The sequence below is a fragment of the Stomoxys calcitrans genome, chromosome 1 (genome assembly GCF_963082655.1).
Source record: "Stomoxys calcitrans chromosome 1, idStoCalc2.1, whole genome shotgun sequence".
NCBI classification, from domain to species: Eukaryota; Metazoa; Arthropoda; class Insecta; order Diptera; family Muscidae; genus Stomoxys; species Stomoxys calcitrans.
Genome location: NC_081552.1, coordinates 250,614,594 through 250,633,123, shown reverse-complemented (window position 1 = coordinate 250,633,123; position 18,530 = coordinate 250,614,594). Strand labels below are relative to the sequence as shown.

The 18,530-nt window shown below is 38.2% G+C and overlaps 1 protein-coding gene across 3 annotated transcripts; it reads left to right on the top strand.

The window, feature by feature from the left end:
- The first annotated feature begins 1,757 nt into the window (after nt 1-1,757).
- On the top strand, nt 1,758-18,280 carry LOC106092697 (chromosomal serine/threonine-protein kinase JIL-1). 3 transcript variants are annotated; one of them, XM_013259604.2, is made up of 8 exons: nt 1,758-2,110; nt 3,359-4,591; nt 14,118-14,186; nt 14,248-14,381; nt 14,441-14,525; nt 14,593-15,407; nt 15,479-15,939; nt 16,017-18,280. In XM_013259604.2, exons 2-8 carry the CDS (start codon nt 3,553-3,555, stop codon nt 17,647-17,649), a joined length of 4,236 nt encoding a protein of 1,411 aa, XP_013115058.2. In that variant the 5' UTR covers nt 1,758-2,110; nt 3,359-3,552; the 3' UTR covers nt 17,650-18,280. The 3 variants fall into 3 exon arrangements, with proteins under 3 accessions (XP_013115058.2, XP_013115063.2, XP_013115060.2); XM_013259609.2 differs by lacking the exon at nt 1,758-2,110 and adding an exon at nt 2,931-2,948; XM_013259606.2 differs by lacking the exon at nt 1,758-2,110 and adding an exon at nt 3,006-3,283.
- The last annotated feature ends 250 nt before the right edge of the window (nt 18,281-18,530 follow it).

The following is an 18,530-nucleotide window of genomic DNA, read 5'->3' as shown; positions in this document are numbered from 1 at the left end:
GCTAGATAGGAACCTGAATTTTGGAGCTCATGTCGACTTTATTCATAGTAAGGTATATTATAGCTTGCGTAGAATATATTCTACCAATATTTATTTGCCCCTTTGGGTTAAAAGACGACTGGCTCATGCTTTACTTGTACCTTCTATTAGATATGGTCTGGAGGTTGTATCGGGTACTATGATGGGCAATATCCAGAAGTTGAAGCGTATTATGAATGCTATAGTTCGGTTTGTTTTCAATGTTCGTAGGCGTGCACACATAGGAGAATTCGTTAAACATTTTCTGGGTGTTTCTTTTGAAAGTTACATCGATCGTAGTAACGTACTCTTGTTTTACAAGATTATTAGAAGTGGTGTGCCTTTTTCTTTGCGTGATTCATTTACCTTCTCTCATTCGGTTCGAAATACCCAGATTATGATACCTAGGATATCGTGCTCTTTGTATGAGAAGTCTTTTGTTGTGCGGATTGCCCGATTTTGGAACTTTTTACCAGTGGATTTGAGGGTTTTCTCCCACTCAAATAATGCTTTTCGTTTAAAAATTGTCAACTACTTGCAACTCTGAAGTATCAGATATTTCTGCACACTTTAATTGCGTTTACTTTTTAAATGTACGACTGTGCTACTGCTTCTAGATATGTTAACTGTTAATTTTTATATATAATGCTAAATACTTCCTACTTTTGACGTTGTTGCTTTCAATATAGGACTTTTTTGGTATATTTTTTGTATTCTACTAATAATTTTTGGCTGGGGAGCCCATAGGAATACGATTTGTAATCTGATAAAAGATATAGATTAAGAATAGTTTTATACGCTTATTGCTACTTAGGTGTATAAGTTATGTTTGTAATACAAGTATTTTGGCCTAATTGGCTTAGAATTGCAATGAATGAATAAATAAATAAATAAATAAATAAAAAATAATGTCATTAGCCCAACAACAACGAAATCAACTATACAACCCTGTGGTAATGTTGGCACAAATTCCCACTAGGCTGTCAAATTTCTGGACACTTCCTAATTGGCATTCTAGTTTTTATTTGCATTATCATGTGTAGCAGCCACAAGTTCAAAAGAGTATAATTGAAACGTGCAAATTATAAATTCAACGATTAAAATGTGAAAAAAGAAATAAAATGTGAAAAACCTTTTAAATCCAAACAAAGCATTTGACCGTGATTGAATTAAAAAGGTTGGCTCACTTGCCCAACAACAACAATTCAACCTTGGTACAATTAGAAGGTGAAGCCATAAGCACAGCTGATCAAATTTTCTAATTTCAGAGAACGTCAAATTCCACTAGAACGTCAAATGCTTTGTTTGGATTTTAAAGGTTTTACATTTTGTTTCTTTTTTTATGATTTGAATTTATAATTTACTCGTTTATTATCATAACTCCTTTGATCTTGTGGCTGCTACACATGGCGCTGCCAATAAAAACTAGAATGTCAATTTGACAGCCTAGTGAAAATTTGCGCCACCCTCGCAACAGGTTGTATCTTTAATTTCGATGTTATTGGGTTTAAGACTTTACTTTCTTATTGTACCAAGCCTTCTTAATTCATTCATGCATTTGAAGTTCTATTGGGATTTGCATACAACTCTGGAATTAGAATATTTCATCAGCTTGGCTAATGACCTTACCTTTGTATAATTTAGTTCTGTTCAATACAAGAGTTGCCACGTCTGTCGACTATTTGACATAAATTTGAATCGCCCTGTTATTTTCCGTCTACCCAAGCAATCAAACTGCAAGTAACATTGAAAATAACTACGCACGAATCTTTGGTGGTTTTTTCCGCAATTCATTAAAAAAATTATTACCGTTTATAAATATCTAAAATATAGCCTAAGGGCAGGCAAAACATAAGCCAATATCTGAAACAATCATAAAAACATTTTGACTGTGAATTGTTTCATAAGAATGACGCTACAAGAAGTCGTGACTCCAACAACATTTTGTGAAAATGTGTCTGCTAACAACTCTGTGAAATAAATAAATAACCGTGTGTGTGGTGAAAAGGTGTAAAAAAGAAGGAGAAAATAAAGTGCTTTTAGTGTTTAAAGTGCTTTAAAAAATTAAACCAATTATTCGAAAATTATTTGGGTAAATATGCCATACTTTCTTCACCACACAGTACTTTTTGTTGGACCCGTGTAACACTACGAAGACGACGACTTCGAATGCAACGCTATTGTATGCGTGTGTGTGTGAGTACAGTGGTGTGCGGTTTAGACTATATGACACGACTTCGAAATATTACTGAAGCCATTCGCGGGAATTTTGTGAAATTCGAGTGAAAGCATGTTTTTCTTATTGATATCAAGTGAAGTATTTGCCAAATATTGGTAATGGTCAAACGGAACCCATAAATTTTAATAGAAATATTGGAAGAATATTCTCATTTTTTATAAAGAAACCAAAAGCAAAATGTTGTGAACGACTCTCACTTCTATCGCGGCAGTAGCAGAGACAGCGGGCAGACGTACATATGCATGAAATACGTATGTACGTTACGTTCAATGTGTTGATGGGGGTTTCACCTTGTAGTTTATCATTTTCGTATATGGGACAGATGGCAAAGCGGTCGGGACGGGGAATATGTTGAAATTTCTACTGTAAAGTGTTTTGATTTTGTGATGGTATTTGTTGCTGTAATTGAGAAGAAGAAAAATACATTGTAAATTATAAATCCCTTCTCCGTTAAGCTTTCTCTCCGCCTCCAACCACTATATTCCCCTGTGGCCAACATAATTTTTAATGGGGCAAAAGAAGTTAGTTGACAAATTATAAACAAAATTTTATTCACCCATACTCATAGCACGCACTCACCAACACACTACAATCTTCGTTGTGTCGTCGTCGCACTCGCACTCTGTGTGTCAATTGACATTTTCATCAGTTATGCATTATTATTGCTTTCGTTCGTCGAAAAATGAGAAATGTGTGTGCGAGACAAGAATCTTCATTTTGTTGTATATCTCTTACATATGAGTTTATTTTTGGGAATTAGAGGACCACAGTAGGGATATACAGTTCCAAAAAAGATTTAACAATTGATGTCAAAATAAAGAAGAGCAGAGCTGGTGGTCATGGTGTTAGTAGTGGACATATGAATTCGATGGGAATAACACAAAAAATACTGAAGATTTTACATGGTGGTGGTAGTGGAGGTGTTCACAGCAAAAGATCATGGCCCCATTTCAGCGAAAAAAGAAGAAAGTTTTCTCTATGGCCTCATTATGCTAACGCTGCTCTGCCTCAACATCCTCTGAAGACGTATTTTTTTCATTTTGATTTTTTTCTTACTGTTGCTATGGCTTAAACTAATATACCTATCCTTCTTACTTTCAGGTTAAACATGATCGTTAACAAATAGACCCACTTTGGCTATCTTATCCCCAAAGGATTAGATTTGGTTTTCTCTTCGACGTATTAACAAAACATCAGCTTATAGATATTTTACAAATTATCGACCCACAAGCAATTGGATAGATATATATATATATTGTTATAAAACCTTTAAGTGCTGCGATTATTTTTTAATTATGAGTCGGTATCATAATAGTGTCAACAAAACTTCTACTTCATATAATTACCCCAGCAATTGTAAAAAAATGTCTAATCGGCGACAAATTGATCATGAGAGTGGTTACTATGAAGATGTAAACGAAGATCCTTACAACTATGGTGGTGGTAGCGGTGGGCAAATTGGTAAGCGCACCAGACAACGGTCCAATGATGTTGCCGCGTCAAAGTATACCAAAAAGCAAAAAGTCAACAATTCTCATCACACAAGTGGGGGGCAAGAGAAACAACAAAAACATTCTTCAACGTCCTCAACCTCATCCACATCATCACGCAATGTGAATGATCAAATTAAGGAGCTTCGTTATATTCCAGAATATAACTATAACAACAACAATAACAAAATGTATGATAACAACCATATGGAGCAGAATAAAATATCTTCATATCATAGCCAAAATTCCTCATCTTATGCTCAGAAAAGCAAGAGCCATGCCAATGCCACCAACCACAATAATAACAATGTTAAAAATATACCAAAAACTAAGTCGGCTAATAAAATGAGCGCCAGCTCCAGTGCCAATAACAATAATAACAACAACGTTTATGGCTCATCCTCCACCCAAAACCATCATAAAAATCCAAAGATAACGCAAAACTATTGCAACTCAGAGGAGATAGTCGAAATTCCCGACAGTGAAGGCGAAGAAATCGTTGACAATAAGGACAACATGGCCACTTCATCCTCCAAGTCATATAAAATGAAAAATGGGAGTGTTAACAGCGTGACTTCACCCAAGATCGCTGGCTGTGGTGTACCTACATATGTTGTCAGTGGCAGTAGCAGTGGCAGCAACAGCAATCATTCAAACCACAACTATGGAGCCGAGCAACAGGCATCAAGTTCAAAGACAACAACTAACGGGGGAGCCAGTAAATCGCATAATGACTCAAATAAAAAGGCTGGCGGAACCGGTGATAATGGACAAAATAATTCGAGTAATGATTTGGAGCGCCTGCAGCGAGAAATCGAAGAAGTCACTCAAGTTTACACGAAATGTAAGTGTAAATTTAAATATTTAATTATGTAAAAATAAATGTAGTAAAACGTATATTAGAAAGGGATGTACATCTATACATACATATGTATGTTTGGCATGCATTGAACTAATTGTTTCCAAATTTGAATATACCTCCAGAGTTATATTAATTCAGAATAGAACATATGAAAACAAGGGGAAAGCATAGTAGACGTTAGGTAAGGTTATACTAGCTGTCTGAGATAAGAATCAGTCCTGAAGAACTCCATCGGGTCAATTCGGTACGTACAGCTAGCAGCCATGGGATTGCCTATAGCTCCTATAAGTGAGCAAGCTCGTTCCGGTCCAAAGGACCGATGGCCGCGGGAACAGAGTGGCCATTGGTTATTTAAAGGCGCTAATAACTCGCCTTGTCATATCGAGCATCATAGGCACTCAGCATTTGTGCAAGAGTAGGTGCCACCCGACTTCTCACTGAGAATCTCCGCTCGTTACCGCTGATTGTCCGCGACTACCATTGCAGATACACGGTATGGAGCATTCCACTATCCACAACCTATAGACTCGCCCGGTAGTTCACAGCTAAGCTTCTCGTGACAGCAAAGAACACCACAAAAATCGGACCTCAAAGTTCCAGCTTGTGTGGTGCATATAGCTATCCTGTGCCGGAATTGCCTATTGTGATACCACACTGGCGACAGACCAAAGTCTGATGGGAATCGCGGTGCATGTACTACTAATTTGAGCGGATTTGGAAAGGCTTGGGTTTTAAAGTGCTATGGGTTCTAATCCATGGAGAGTCGCCTCTATTTGATTTATTGATTACATGTAATTTGAAGCCATCAGATGGATTTCATTTAAAATTGGTCCTTTAAGAGTCCTTATCAATAGCAAGAGTGAATTCAATATTCATTGCTTGATTCATATCCTTAATTATGCTTTAGCCGCCATGGTAAGTCCGCCATTTGAGTAGGAAGATTCCAGAGTGATCAGATGAACGTTATTTTGTTGCTGTTGTTTTGGCAGTGTGTTGTATACTGAGGCGACAGCCCTTGCCTATGAAGGACGCACACCATCTGGTCAATCCGATAGGTACAACCAGCTGTGATGGGATTTAATCTTACTTTGTAAGTGGTTATTGTTTTTTTTTTTTTTAATACAAAGCTTCAAATGGAGCGACTACCTACGCCCAGATTCTTCAGTTGAGCTTTGGGTACAGTTCGTGTATAGACCCGATCGCTAAAAGGTAAGGGATATACCCAATTTCTAAGTATATAAAGCCATTTAGAATCGAATTAGCCATGCCTTTCTGTTTGCGCATTTTCGCTATTGGTTTTGAACAAAAATGTTGTTGTTGTTGTAGCAGTGTGTTGTACACTGAGGAGGCAGCCTTTGCCGATGAAGAAATTCACCGGGTCAATCCGGTACGTACAACCGGTTGCCATGGGATTGGTTGTAACAAGATTGTTGAACAAAAATCGAACGGATATCTGTGCTTCATTACTTGTTCTACTTTTAATTTTATTTTTTTTATATTTAACGATCAGGATTCATGAAATATGATGGTTTTGGATATAATTCAGCCATGACTTTTTACATGAAAATATAACATTTTCTTGGGCTTTAACATGAAAATCTTATCTACTACCAATTCATCTAACATAGATGATAAGTTTTATTAAATTTATTTTTTTTTCAAACAATTTGTCATATGTACGCATTCTTTTTTATTCTTTGTTTTTTTTTTTTTAAATTTCATTCACGAACCAACCCATTGTACATAGTATGTATGGATATTCATTCGTAATGAAGTGAACAGCTGTGCTTTGTGTATCAACCAAAAAAATTGTGTAAATATGTATTTGTGTGTTTAAGGTAAAACAAAGTAAGCGAGAGTTCGAGGTAACCAACATCAAATTAATTTTTGACGTTTAGCATAGGTTGTTAGTATAACATCACGTTTAATTTATTTAAAACCAAACGAATGCATTGAAAGATGAAATCGAATGAAAACTTCGAGAAACTATGGGAATTTAAATAATGAATTTTCCACATACAGGGATGAGGGTAATTTCTTATTTCTGCCTATATGTTTACATATGTATGTGCTAAAATCTTAGAGATAATAACATATGTGAAGTGGTGAACAAACATTTACACCTGTATTCACAAAACTAAATGTACAGCGGTCAAAAAAAGTATTCATCATTCAATGTTTTTTTTTTAATAAGTCTACAAAAGACAATTGGAATAAAAACATATTAAACTAATGATGCAGTAGTGCTTGTGTGATATATATGTACACAATTTCATTGTTTTTAAAGAAAAAAATAGTATTTATTGGAACAAAAAGGGCCATTTTACAGCTGAACACAAAAAATTAAACAAAAAAAGTATTCATCATTGCAAAAAAACAAAAAAATAAATAACATAATTTAAAAAAATTAATACTTTGTTATTCGACCACCGCGTCTTATAACTTCTTTTAAACGGTTTGACATCGATTGGACTAATTTAGCGGTTATATTTTGGTCTATATTAGTCCATTCCTCCATTAGCACCTGTTGCATTTGACTCTTGCTCGAAAAATTGCGCGTTCTCAATTTGCGTTCGAAATGTTCCCAAAGATGTTCAATTGGGTTCAAGTCGGGACTTTGAGGAGGAGTTTTAATGACTTTGGGGCAGTTATACAGCATCCACATCTTGGTATTTAAAGCAGAATGTTTGGGGTCATTATCTTGATAATATTGAAAGTTATTACCAAGCCCAAGTTTTACAGCACTATCTTTTAAATTCCTCTTTAAAATGTCAATGTAATACTTATGATCCATTACTCCATTAATAATTTCAAGATTTCCCGCTCCTGAAGCCGCCATACACCCCCAAACCATTAAACCACCTACACCATGTTTTACAGTAGCAACTGTGTTTCGTTCTTCAAGCTCTGTATTTGGTTTTCTGTACACTATGACCTATCCATCGCACCCAAAAAGATTAAACTTGCTTTCGTCTGCAAAAATGACTGTTTTCCAAAATGATTCGGGCTGTTTTACATACATTTTTGCGAAGTTTAGCCTTTTCACTCGGTTTATTTTATTTATAAAGGGCTTCTTACGTGCAGTTCTTCCTCTGTAACTATGCCTTTTGAGTGTATTTCGAATTGTTTGTGTAGTAACTTCCTTCCCTAAATATTCCATAGTGTTTTTAGGAAGAATGGTCGCATTTGTCTTCGGAGTTTTCTGAACTTGCCGCACTAGCCAACGCACATCTCCAACTGAAATTGCTTTTGGTCGACCAGATCTTGGTTTATTGTCAACAGTTTTCGTTTCTGTCCACTTTCTGATGATGGATTGTATAGTAGATCGTGGTCTATTTAATATTTCACTGATAGTTTTTTGAGTTAAACCATTCCTGTGGTGTTTTATTATCAAAACTTTTACCTCATCAGAAACCTCGTTTTGCTTACGACCCATTTTCACAAAAACTATATTTTCAATGAAATTAAATATTTGCTGTCAAGGGCAAAGCCTCCTTTACTAAATAAAACAGAAAAGGAGGATTCCCAAATAATATTTGAATTTGACTTTGATGATAGCACATCAATGATGAATACTTTTTTTGTTCTGTTTTTGGTGTTATTATATAAAATTGCATTTTTTGCGCTAATTAAATTTATTTTTTGAATTTATTTTAAAACATATTACGAAAAATAAACTATTGCATAAAACTGCATTATTTGTTTACTTTAAATTTTCTTCAATTACCCAAAATAAGTGAATTTATTATCAATTTTGCTAATGATGAATACTTTTTTTGACCGCTGTAGATTTTTCATAGCATTATTTGATTGATTTCCTTTATAGAACTGTCAAACAAACCTATTTTAAGGATCATTAGTTTTTTTTTTGAATACGGCCGTTAGTTTTTAATATTAAACCCCGTTTTCACTACTCTTTAAATCCGGATTTAATGGCTCGATCATCTGTTTTCCCTTTATAAAATCAGCTGACGAGAGCCTTAAATCCGGATTTAATGAACAGTGTAAACAGGGTTTTATTTATAGTTTATTGAATTGAATTTTGTAGCAAAGGGGATTACGAATTAGTGAGTTTTGAGAGCAAATGACTATTGTATTACTTACTTTAATTGGTTATGACAGAACATTTGTTTCACTAGCCAAACGTAGAATGGCGTTCCAAGCGCCTCGACCTTTTGCGCTCACTCTAAAATCTCTGACACCAAGTTTCTAGGTGTCTCCCACCACTTGATCTTTCCATCGGGCTTTTGGTCTTTCCGATTTGCGTGTACCACCGTGTTTCCCTTCAAAAGACTTCTTTGCTGGAGCTTCTTCATTCATTCTGACGACATGACCTAGCCAACGCAGCCGTTGTATTTTGATGCGTGTAACTATGCTATCGACATACAGCTTTTGGTTCATACGTCGCCTATATTCTCCGTTACCACAAACTGGTCCATATTTTTTTCGAAGAATCTTTCTCTCAAATATTCCAAGCACTGCCTCATCTGCTTTTCTAGTACCCATGCTTCAGAATTATATAACAATACGGGTATTATCAGTGTCTTGTATAGTGCTATCTTCGTCTGTCGAGAGGTGGCCTTGTTACTAAAACTTAGTCCAAAGTGGCATCTGTATGCCAGTATAATTCTTCGCTTAATCTCAAAACTGGTGTCATTCGTTTCGGTTATGGCGATGCCGAGGTAGATAAAGTTACTGACTATCTCAAAGTTGTGATTCCCAACTTTCTCCATTTTCTTTATCTGATCGGTTGTACAAGGCGTTTTGGGAGTTGAAACCATCCATTTCGTCTTATCTCCATTTACTGCCAGATCCATTTTCATTGACTCTCTTTCGATTCTTCCAAAGGCTGCAGTTACTACTTCCGGTGACCGACCTATGATGTCGATGTCGTCGGCATAGGCGATTACCATGTCACGATACCAGATGACACGATAAGCTGTTTCCTTGTCGGAAACCTCGTTTGGTATTAAAAGGTTCGGAGAGATTCTTTCCTATTCTAACTGAGGAACGCGTATCAGCAAGTGCCATCCTGCAAAGCCTTATTAATTTTGCAGGGATACCATGCTCAGACATGGCTTGAAATACCTTTGAACATAAAGGGGTATCGAAAGCGGCTTTGTAGTCAACAAAGAGATGGTAGGTGTTTATTTGTCCTTCTCGGGTCTTTTCCAGGATTTGGCGGAGTGTGAATATCTTGTCCAAGGTGGATTTACAAGGTCTAAAGCCGCATTGATAGGGCCCAATTATCTCATTGACTTTAGGTTTTAATCTTTCGATGGGGAGGAGACTTACTCTTCTGTAGTTGGCACACTCCGTCTTGTCTCCTTTCTTGTGTACGATAGGCCGGCTCTCTTCTCCATTGAAACGGATAATCTTTTCAGGCATGCCCATACTCAACAGCGTGCTCCACATAGAGCTTAGCGAAACTGTATTTAATGTACGCTCGAAGTCGATGAATAAAAGGTGTAGGTGTTCTGCAGATTGTTCTATGATTAAACGCAAATAGTTAATGTGGTCTGCACAAGAACGGCCTGCCCGAAAACCTCCCTGTTCCTTCTGCAAAATGGAGTCAAGTGCAGGCGAATACGGTGAAGCAGCACAAGACTTGCAATTACTTAATGTATGACGTTTACAAATTTTATCCCTCTCCCGTTTTACACTGTGTGAGGATTGTGACCATGATTCCCTTCTTCCATTATGAGAGTACAGAGTTTGTGTTGCAGGCCTATCTGATTAATGGGGTGATAATTGTTCAATGGAGCGTGTTTCACACCGCAACAGTGCGGCAGGTAGGTTATCAGGACCGGCTGGTTTGCTGCTTTTGAGTGAGACCGGAACGGCCACAATTTCTTTATAGGTGGATGCAGCTGTTTATATTCGTGGGATTCATCGCACTGGTAGAATAAGAGGGTCTGAGCTTAGGTCCTCGGTTGTTGGTCCTTCGGAGCTGAAAAATTTGCGCCAACGCTCTATTTGCTTGTTATTGTCATTGGCCTTATATTATTGCCACTCATTTGGTTTATTGACTCGTAAACGCCACGCATATTTCTTATATTAACTGCATTTTCGGCTTGCTCTGGTAGCATATTAAAATTGAGACCCGATATTTAGTCCTGGATGCGGTTTTTTTACACTTGTTTTTACTCGCAGCAGAGCGTTGCGTATACGTTTTTCCGGTTATTTCCTCGATAGTTTCATTGGTCATTAATGGTTTTTGGGATCGTCTAGAAAAGCCTATGATAGAGGCGGCCGTCTCCGTACATGCTGCTGAAATGTCAGCCCATGTATGGGCATTATTTTGTAACTTCTCGGTTAATGCTATCTTGTAGCGCGTAGTTTCGGGGTATTTAAGTATAAAAGGTTACACTTTGTGCTTTTTGTTTGAGTCCTATTCACGACGGCTGGGCATAGACGTACTGGCCACCCACTAAGAGCATGTGGTCACGATAAATGCCGGCTCCACGTCTAGTTTTTTAAATCCATCACCGATCCCAGGAAGAGTTTGCCGATGAGTACTTAGTCGATTTGATTTCGGGTGTTTCCATATGGTGATTCGCAACTATATTTATACGGGGAATTTTGTGCCTCCAATAAAGAGACGGTTTCTCGCGCAGAAGTTAACCAATCTGTCGCCATTGACATTCCTTGCATCGCCAAGACCTTGCATTCTCATGATTGGTTGTAGATTGTTGTCGTTACTGTCCGCTTTGCATTGAAATCCTTCGTAACAAGCTTTTGGTAGAAAGCGTGTCACTGACTCGATTTGGGAATAGAATTGATCCATTGTTTCGTCATTATTGGGTTCGGTTGGCGCATAGCATTGTACAATAGATATCTTGTGGACTTATTAATTTAGTCTTGCTGTCATGATGCGTTCAGTTATAAACTGTTGTTGTACGTATCGGATTGACCCGATGGAGTACTTCATCGGCTAGGGCCGTCGCCTCAGTGTACAACACACTGCACGCTCCTGTTGGTGAAGATGCTCATTCTGGTCCAAAGGACTGATCGCCGCGGGAACATGGTAGCCATTGGTCATTTAAAGGCGCCAATAACTTGCATTGTCATATCGAGCACATATCAGGCACTCAGTATTTGTGCAAGAGCCGGTGCCGCCCGGCCTCTCATTGAGACTCTCCACTCGATACCACTATCCGCAACCTGTGGACACGCCCGGTAGCTTGCAGCTAAGCTTCTCGTGACAGCAATGAACCCCACACAAATGTTCAAGACTGTGTGGTGCTCACAGCTGTACCGTGCCGGGGGTAGACTGGTTGATGGCGCTTGTGAAAATAGATAAATGAGAGTTATCTTAGTTCATGCCGCAATCAGAATGTCGCTCTTAATCTTATGCTGCTTGCGTCGTTTGCATTTTTTAAACACGCACTATTTCCTTTCGCGTGAAGGGAACTATGGCTCAATGCAAATGTATAGGGTTTTGTGATTCTTAGCTTTTATCTATGGCTACAGATGTTTAAGTGTTGGCAACGAAATGAAATGTAAATGAAACGAAAATCTGAGAATCAACCGATGCATCGCACGAATTTATTGATATTTATATTCGCAAACTTTCGTGGAAATCGGAAGTCCCGATATAAATATTCGTAACATTTTCCAAAAATTTAAGTTAGTGCATGTTTACACGTTTCTTACCCAAAATTCACTTTTTTGTTGGCATCACATGCTCGTCTGCTCTGCAATTCCCTGGTACTTATATGAACAACATTTAATGTGTCTTATTTTTGTATGAATTTTACTTTTAAATAAACTCTTGGAAACTTTTTTTTGTAGTTTGTACCCTTCTTTTCGAACACACTTGCTTTCTGTATTATTTTTTCTCATTTTTTCCGCATTTAAGATTTCCAATGATGATTCCGGGCAGCTTGTTACACTTTGTAGTACTCTTAAATTTAACTTTTGATGTCACAATCGACACATTATAATGCGCTCAAAACATAGTGTATCGACCATACCTGCCCATGGATTGGAAAACTTGAAAACAACGCTTTCTCGACGCAATATTCCCAACTAAGAACTTGGGGTGTTCTTTCGTAATGACATAAGCACAAACCACAACTTTCCACGTTTTCGCTTTTGGTCCATATTAGAGTACAGTTAGAGTATCCAGAATTGCCTTTGATGTTGCTACATGTATATGTGGAGATAGCGCTCCTCGTCAATCTCAATAGCCGAGCAACTCGTCCCGGTCCATAAGAACGATCGCCGCAGAAACTTTATGGCCATTGGTTATTAAACGGTGCCAATAACTCGCCTTATCATATCGAATACAACAGGCACTCAGTATTAAAACAAGAGCCGGTACCGGCCATCTTCTCACTTTGACTCTTGATTCGATACCACTGATTGTCCGCGACTGCAGTATCAGCAACTCAGCTGCTGCGGATGCGAATGGTAGCTCTCAGCAGAGCCTCTCGTTATGACAATGAACACGACACCACGTAGCTCGGAGTTCCAACCCCTTGCCGGAGTTGTCTTTGCTCGTGCCCTTTGCATGATATTATTTTCCTTTTGATTACACTACTGTTGCCGTTTATTTTATATCGAAATAGATACAGTTTGTTGATTATTACAAAGTTATAGCTATCAACTTTCAATATTTTCGTAGGGACTTATCCTTGTACCTTACAATTCGATCACTTTTGCAGATTGCTTCTGAAATTTCCAAGGCTACAATCATTGCTTACTTAGATGCACGATGTCGACATCGTTGGCATCGGTGAGTACTATGTTGTTTGTTCAATAGTGTGCGAAATCCATTAAGATCTTTCTATAGCAGGATATTATGTAAATTTGCCCATGAACATTCCAGTAAGGAACTGAGGCAAACTTCTCGCATATCACTGAGCGTTGTCCGATTCCAATTTTGATAAGGGGCCTCCTTTTTAGAGTCGAGTCCGAACGGGGTGCCGCAATGCGACATCTCTTTGGGGAGAAGTTTTAACATGGCATAGTACTCCACAAATGTCGCCAGCATTAGGAGGGGATAACCACCGCTGAACATTTTTCTAATGTTCCGCCGGGATTCGAACCCAGGCGTTCAGCGCCATACAGTTAATCCATTAAGATCTTTCTATAGCAGGCCTCCAAACAGGATATTATAAAGATACATAAATTATAGTTGGTCAGGCTCTAACACTGAAACTTGACGTTCCAGTGTCAGCCAGGGGCATTCAGTAAAGTCTTCCTAGTTTACTAGCTTTTCAGGCTGCCAAATGCAGATATATTTTCAAATATTTTTTTTACGTATAATAAAAGGTGCTGCATAGTAGTAGTCGCCAAATAGAATAAGTGTTGATCTGTTTCTTTTGGGTCGATCTGTTTTAAGGTCTGCCTTTGTGTCAATATCTGGTCTTATCACCATCCCTCTGCCTGACAGGTCTAAGCCGTGCCGGTACGACTCAATTTCTTAGATCTAAGTCTTAACACAATATGCTGATAATGCCAATATTAAAACTGAACTTTCCTTTTTTTTCATCCCACATAGATGTTGTTAAAGATGATGAGCAGGTCAATTTGTCCCATTTTCAACTTATACGTGTTCTGGGCACTGGAGGTATGTATGCCGTTTTTGACTATTATAGAGGTGTTACTTATTTGTTAACTGTTTTGTGCAGCATATGGAAAAGTATTTTTGGTACGTAAAATCGATGGAAGTGATAAAGGGCAATTGTATGCTATGAAAGTTTTAAAGAAAGACACTGTTGTGCAAAAGAAGAAAACTGCAGAGCATACAACCACCGAAAGACAGGTATGTTAAAAGTCAGAGTCGATAAATCCAAACAGTCATGTAATCTAATTTCATTTTAGGTGCTCGAGGCAATTCAACAAAGTCCGTTCCTGGTGGGTCTGCACTATGCGTTTCAAACAGACTCCAAACTTTATCTTGTTTTAGGTATTTGTGCCCAAAATGTTGTTTCCCTCCATGCTTGCTTTTCATTGTCCATTTCAATTCTTTTCAGATTATGTTAGCGGTGGAGAGCTTTTTACTCATCTCTACAAGGCAGAGCATTTTCCCGAATCCACTGTTCGAGTGTATATTGCGGAAGTAGTGCTGGCTCTAGAGCATCTTCATAAACTTGGAATTATTTACCGTGACATTAAATTGGAGAACATACTTTTAGACGGTCAGGGACATATTGTGCTAGCAGACTTTGGCCTTTCGAAAATATTTGGTCCTAACTCAGACCACAGAGCCCATAGTTTTTGTGGTACTCTGGAGTATATGGCACCAGAAATAATAAGAGCTGGGCCAAATGGTCATGATCTTGCAGTGGACTGGTGGTCCGTGGGTGTATTGACTTATGAACTGCTCACCGGTGCCTCGCCTTTTACTGTGGTTGAACAACAAAACTCCCAAAGTGATATATCGCGTCGTATACAAAAAGTCGATCCTGTGCTACCTCCAACATTGGGCGAGAACGTCAAAGATTTTATTTTGAAAATGTTGCATAAAGATCCAAAGAAACGTCTGGGTGGCAATAGCCGCAATGCAGCGGAAATAAAAAATCACCCCTTCTTCAAGGGAATCAATTGGAACGAGCTTAAGAGCAAGCGGCGAAAAGCCCCATTCAAGCCGGCTTTGGCGAGTGAAGATGACACGCAAAACTTCAGTGAAGAGTTTACCAAGCAGCCGGTAATCGATTCGCCGGCACCGGTTCCGTCAAACACCCATAGACTCTTCCGTGGCTACTCTTATGTGGCGCCACAACATCGTACACCTGAGGTGGAAATTCCGCCAAATAGCTACTTGGAGTATTGCAATAAAGCTGCTTTGGTAAGTAAAACGCCAAATAAACGATTTCTCACTGCATTGCATGTGTTAATGGAATTTAATTCCTGTCGCAGGATACCTTCCCTGCTCCCGATAAAAATCTGGAATTGAGGGAATTACGAAGTAATGGTGCTTTTGGCAAGTGCTTTGTCGGTTGGGATGAGACATGTGGTGGCAAAGTTGCTGTAAAGATTGTCCCACTTAACCATTACCGACCTTCAGAAGTGGATGCCCTGATCTCGTGTGGCCAAGATGGCCACAAATATATAGCGCAATATATAGGCACCTACCGCAAAGATTCAGATATGTGGATCGTACAAGAATTTGTTCCAGGATGTGAACTTTCCGACTATATATACCAGCATGATGAGGGGTTGGATGAATTGTCTTGTTTGAATATCATAACACAGATGATGGATGCTGTACAGCACATTCATAAAAGGCAATTTATTCATGGGGACCTGAAACCAGAAAATGTGCTGTTTACTGCAGATGACATGGGGGAAATCAAGTTGGTAGACTTTGGGGCAGCATGGTAAATAACTTTAACTAGACGTTCCTAAAAAATTAAACAAAAACTAACATAAAAAATTAAAATTTTTTCAATTTTAGCTATCATGGCGATATGGAAAGTTGGAGCGATAAGCCACGCTACACTATCGATTACGCACCACCCGAATTGTTAGAGGAAGCCGAGTTCGGTACGTATTCAGAGGCAGTGGATATTTGGTGTTTAGGTGCAACATTGTTCACAATGTATATGGGTCATACACCCTTTCGGCGGGGCCGAGGGGATCGTGAAGTTAGCTTGGATACATTGAAACAAAGAATTCTTAGTGAAAGCTTCTACACGGAGTCGTCTCGTTGGCAACAAGCTAGTCCCGAGTTGAGAAATCTTATAATGGGTTGCCTGGAAAAGGATGTAGCGAAAAGGCTGACGTTGTTACAGATACTGGAACACAGCTGGTTCCATGTACAGTTCGATGATAACATAGAAGTTATTGGTGAGCTAATATCGGAGGCGGATGAAATAAAACCTGAAAATGATGTAGAGAGCACCGAAAATGAAGAGTTTGAGGCGGAGAAGGCTGCAATTTCAGTTCAGGTGTATGATGCTGCACAACAATTGGTGTTTGTCGAAGAAGCAACAGCATTAAAAGTCGAAGCAGTTGAAAATGATAATGCATACTTTACGAATAAAAACGATGGCGATGATGGTAATTACATCAGTTGTATAGACAATAAAGAGAATGAAATTGGAGAGTCACAAATTAACTTAGTTAAAGAAGAAAATGTGGAAGCGTTATCACAAAACACGCGATTAGCTCTCATAGCAGAGGAAGATGAAAGAACATGCGGTATGGGTAAAAGCATTTCCAGCGAGAAAGAAAAATCCATCAGCAAAATTGATGTTCTTATTTCTATTGCCGACACTGCAGCAGCTCAGGAAAGAGATGCAATTACAAAAAGTACAAGCAAAAGCTTTCAAGTTGCTGCCAATCACATCTCCTCTGACCCAGAAGACTTTAAGGGCTTTGATGAAAATACGCCTCCTTTGGAAAGTCAATTGGGTACACTTAATCGTTTCATAACTTCAACTAGACGCTGCAAACGAGCCTATATGGAAGATCCAAAACGCCTGAAATCCTCACCTCCAACAGTCAATGTGCACAGAACAAGGAATTCCGCTCGGAATGTACAACAACCATTAGCGCCAAAGCCATTGGATGATAAGACAAATATAACGCCTGTAAATGATGTTATGTCAACTTTGGACAGCAAGTCCATCACAATATCTCAGAGAAGTCGCAGACCACAAACATTGGCGAGTAGTGCAATGAAAAAGAAAAACGTAGCAGCAGCTCAAAAGACAGTTGAAGCTATAGTCCAAGATAATGTTGATGATTTTATGGGCTATACAGATTTGGAGCGTAAAGAAGAGACGGCCAGATTTAAATCCAGCTGGCGCATCTTTAATCAAATGATACACAATACTCAGATGACTTTGAAATATTTTAATGTTGACAAGCGAGGGTACCATAAAAATAGTGCGAATGTCAATGCTGAACGGCAAAGTGTAAGCAAGGAACAACAAATAAAAGCAGAGCCAATGATGAGCACGACGAAACCAAACTCACCAACGCCCCCTGTACCTGCCAGTTGCAATGAGAATATCTTTCAAGCTGGCCGTAGACAGCCGGCTCGTATCACACGTTGCCAGAGGGCGCGTTATGTTTTCGAATGATTTCTGTGTTTGTTAGATTTTACGTTATTCTCAGCTGGTCACTGCACATTTCAACAGGGTAACACACAACCAACTAAATCACCACGCGTAAATCATGAAAGCTATTCTTCCATCTACAAGTTTGGAGAAATTATTGTCAGACTTTTGCTCATGATAGACCATTGACTATGCGTGTGTTGTCCAAGATTAGCCAAAAAGTTCCCAATTTCCTCAAGCAGAAAGAATGAATTGCAAACAAAAGATTTGATCTTTTCTCTGCTTAATCTAAGCACCTAGAGACCAACGACCAATAAAACAGCCAACCAACCACCCACACAACAAATACATGTACATATACATAAACACTGATTGATTACTCGCATTATGTTTTATGTATATACATACATATTATAAATTTTCTTTTTACCATACTATATGAATATGTATAGTTCTGTACAACATGAATATGTTGTATGCTATTGTAATCTTATTATAGTTTTGCTATTGATTTTTTTCTTCTAAATTTAAAGTAACCCTTACATCTAAATGAGTTTTAATTCGTTGTTGTTATTCAATATAGTACATATCTAACTACTACTACAACTAGTACTACAAAAATGACCCCCTCCCCTTGTTCACACAACACCGCCCCCCCCCCCCCCTCATCATTTTGCATTAAAAGCAAAATTATTATTTTTATTTATATACATTTATATATATATATATACTTTTATTCTGTTAAGACACTTAAAAACAGTGAATCATGGCAATGAATGGAGATTTTATTTAAATCCCTTCGTCTTTTACAATGCTGATTATTGATATATTTATGTTTGTATATAAAAATAATCGGTTTATATTTCAATATGTCTAGCACAGTGTAAGTAAAGTAAAAAAAAACA

What these genes read in the sequence shown, in the direction of transcription:
- LOC106092697 (XM_013259604.2), top strand. Translation starts at nt 3,553, where the DNA reads ATGAGTCGGTATCATAATAGTGTCAACAAAACTTCTACTTCATATAAT. An exon ending in ATACAACCACCGAAAGACAG is followed by an intron (nt 14,382 to 14,440) that starts GTATGTTAAAAG and finishes ATTTCATTTTAG; the next exon opens with GTGCTCGAGGCAATTCAACA. An exon ending in ATTGCAATAAAGCTGCTTTG is followed by an intron (nt 15,408 to 15,478) that starts GTAAGTAAAACG and finishes TTCCTGTCGCAG; the next exon opens with GATACCTTCCCTGCTCCCGA.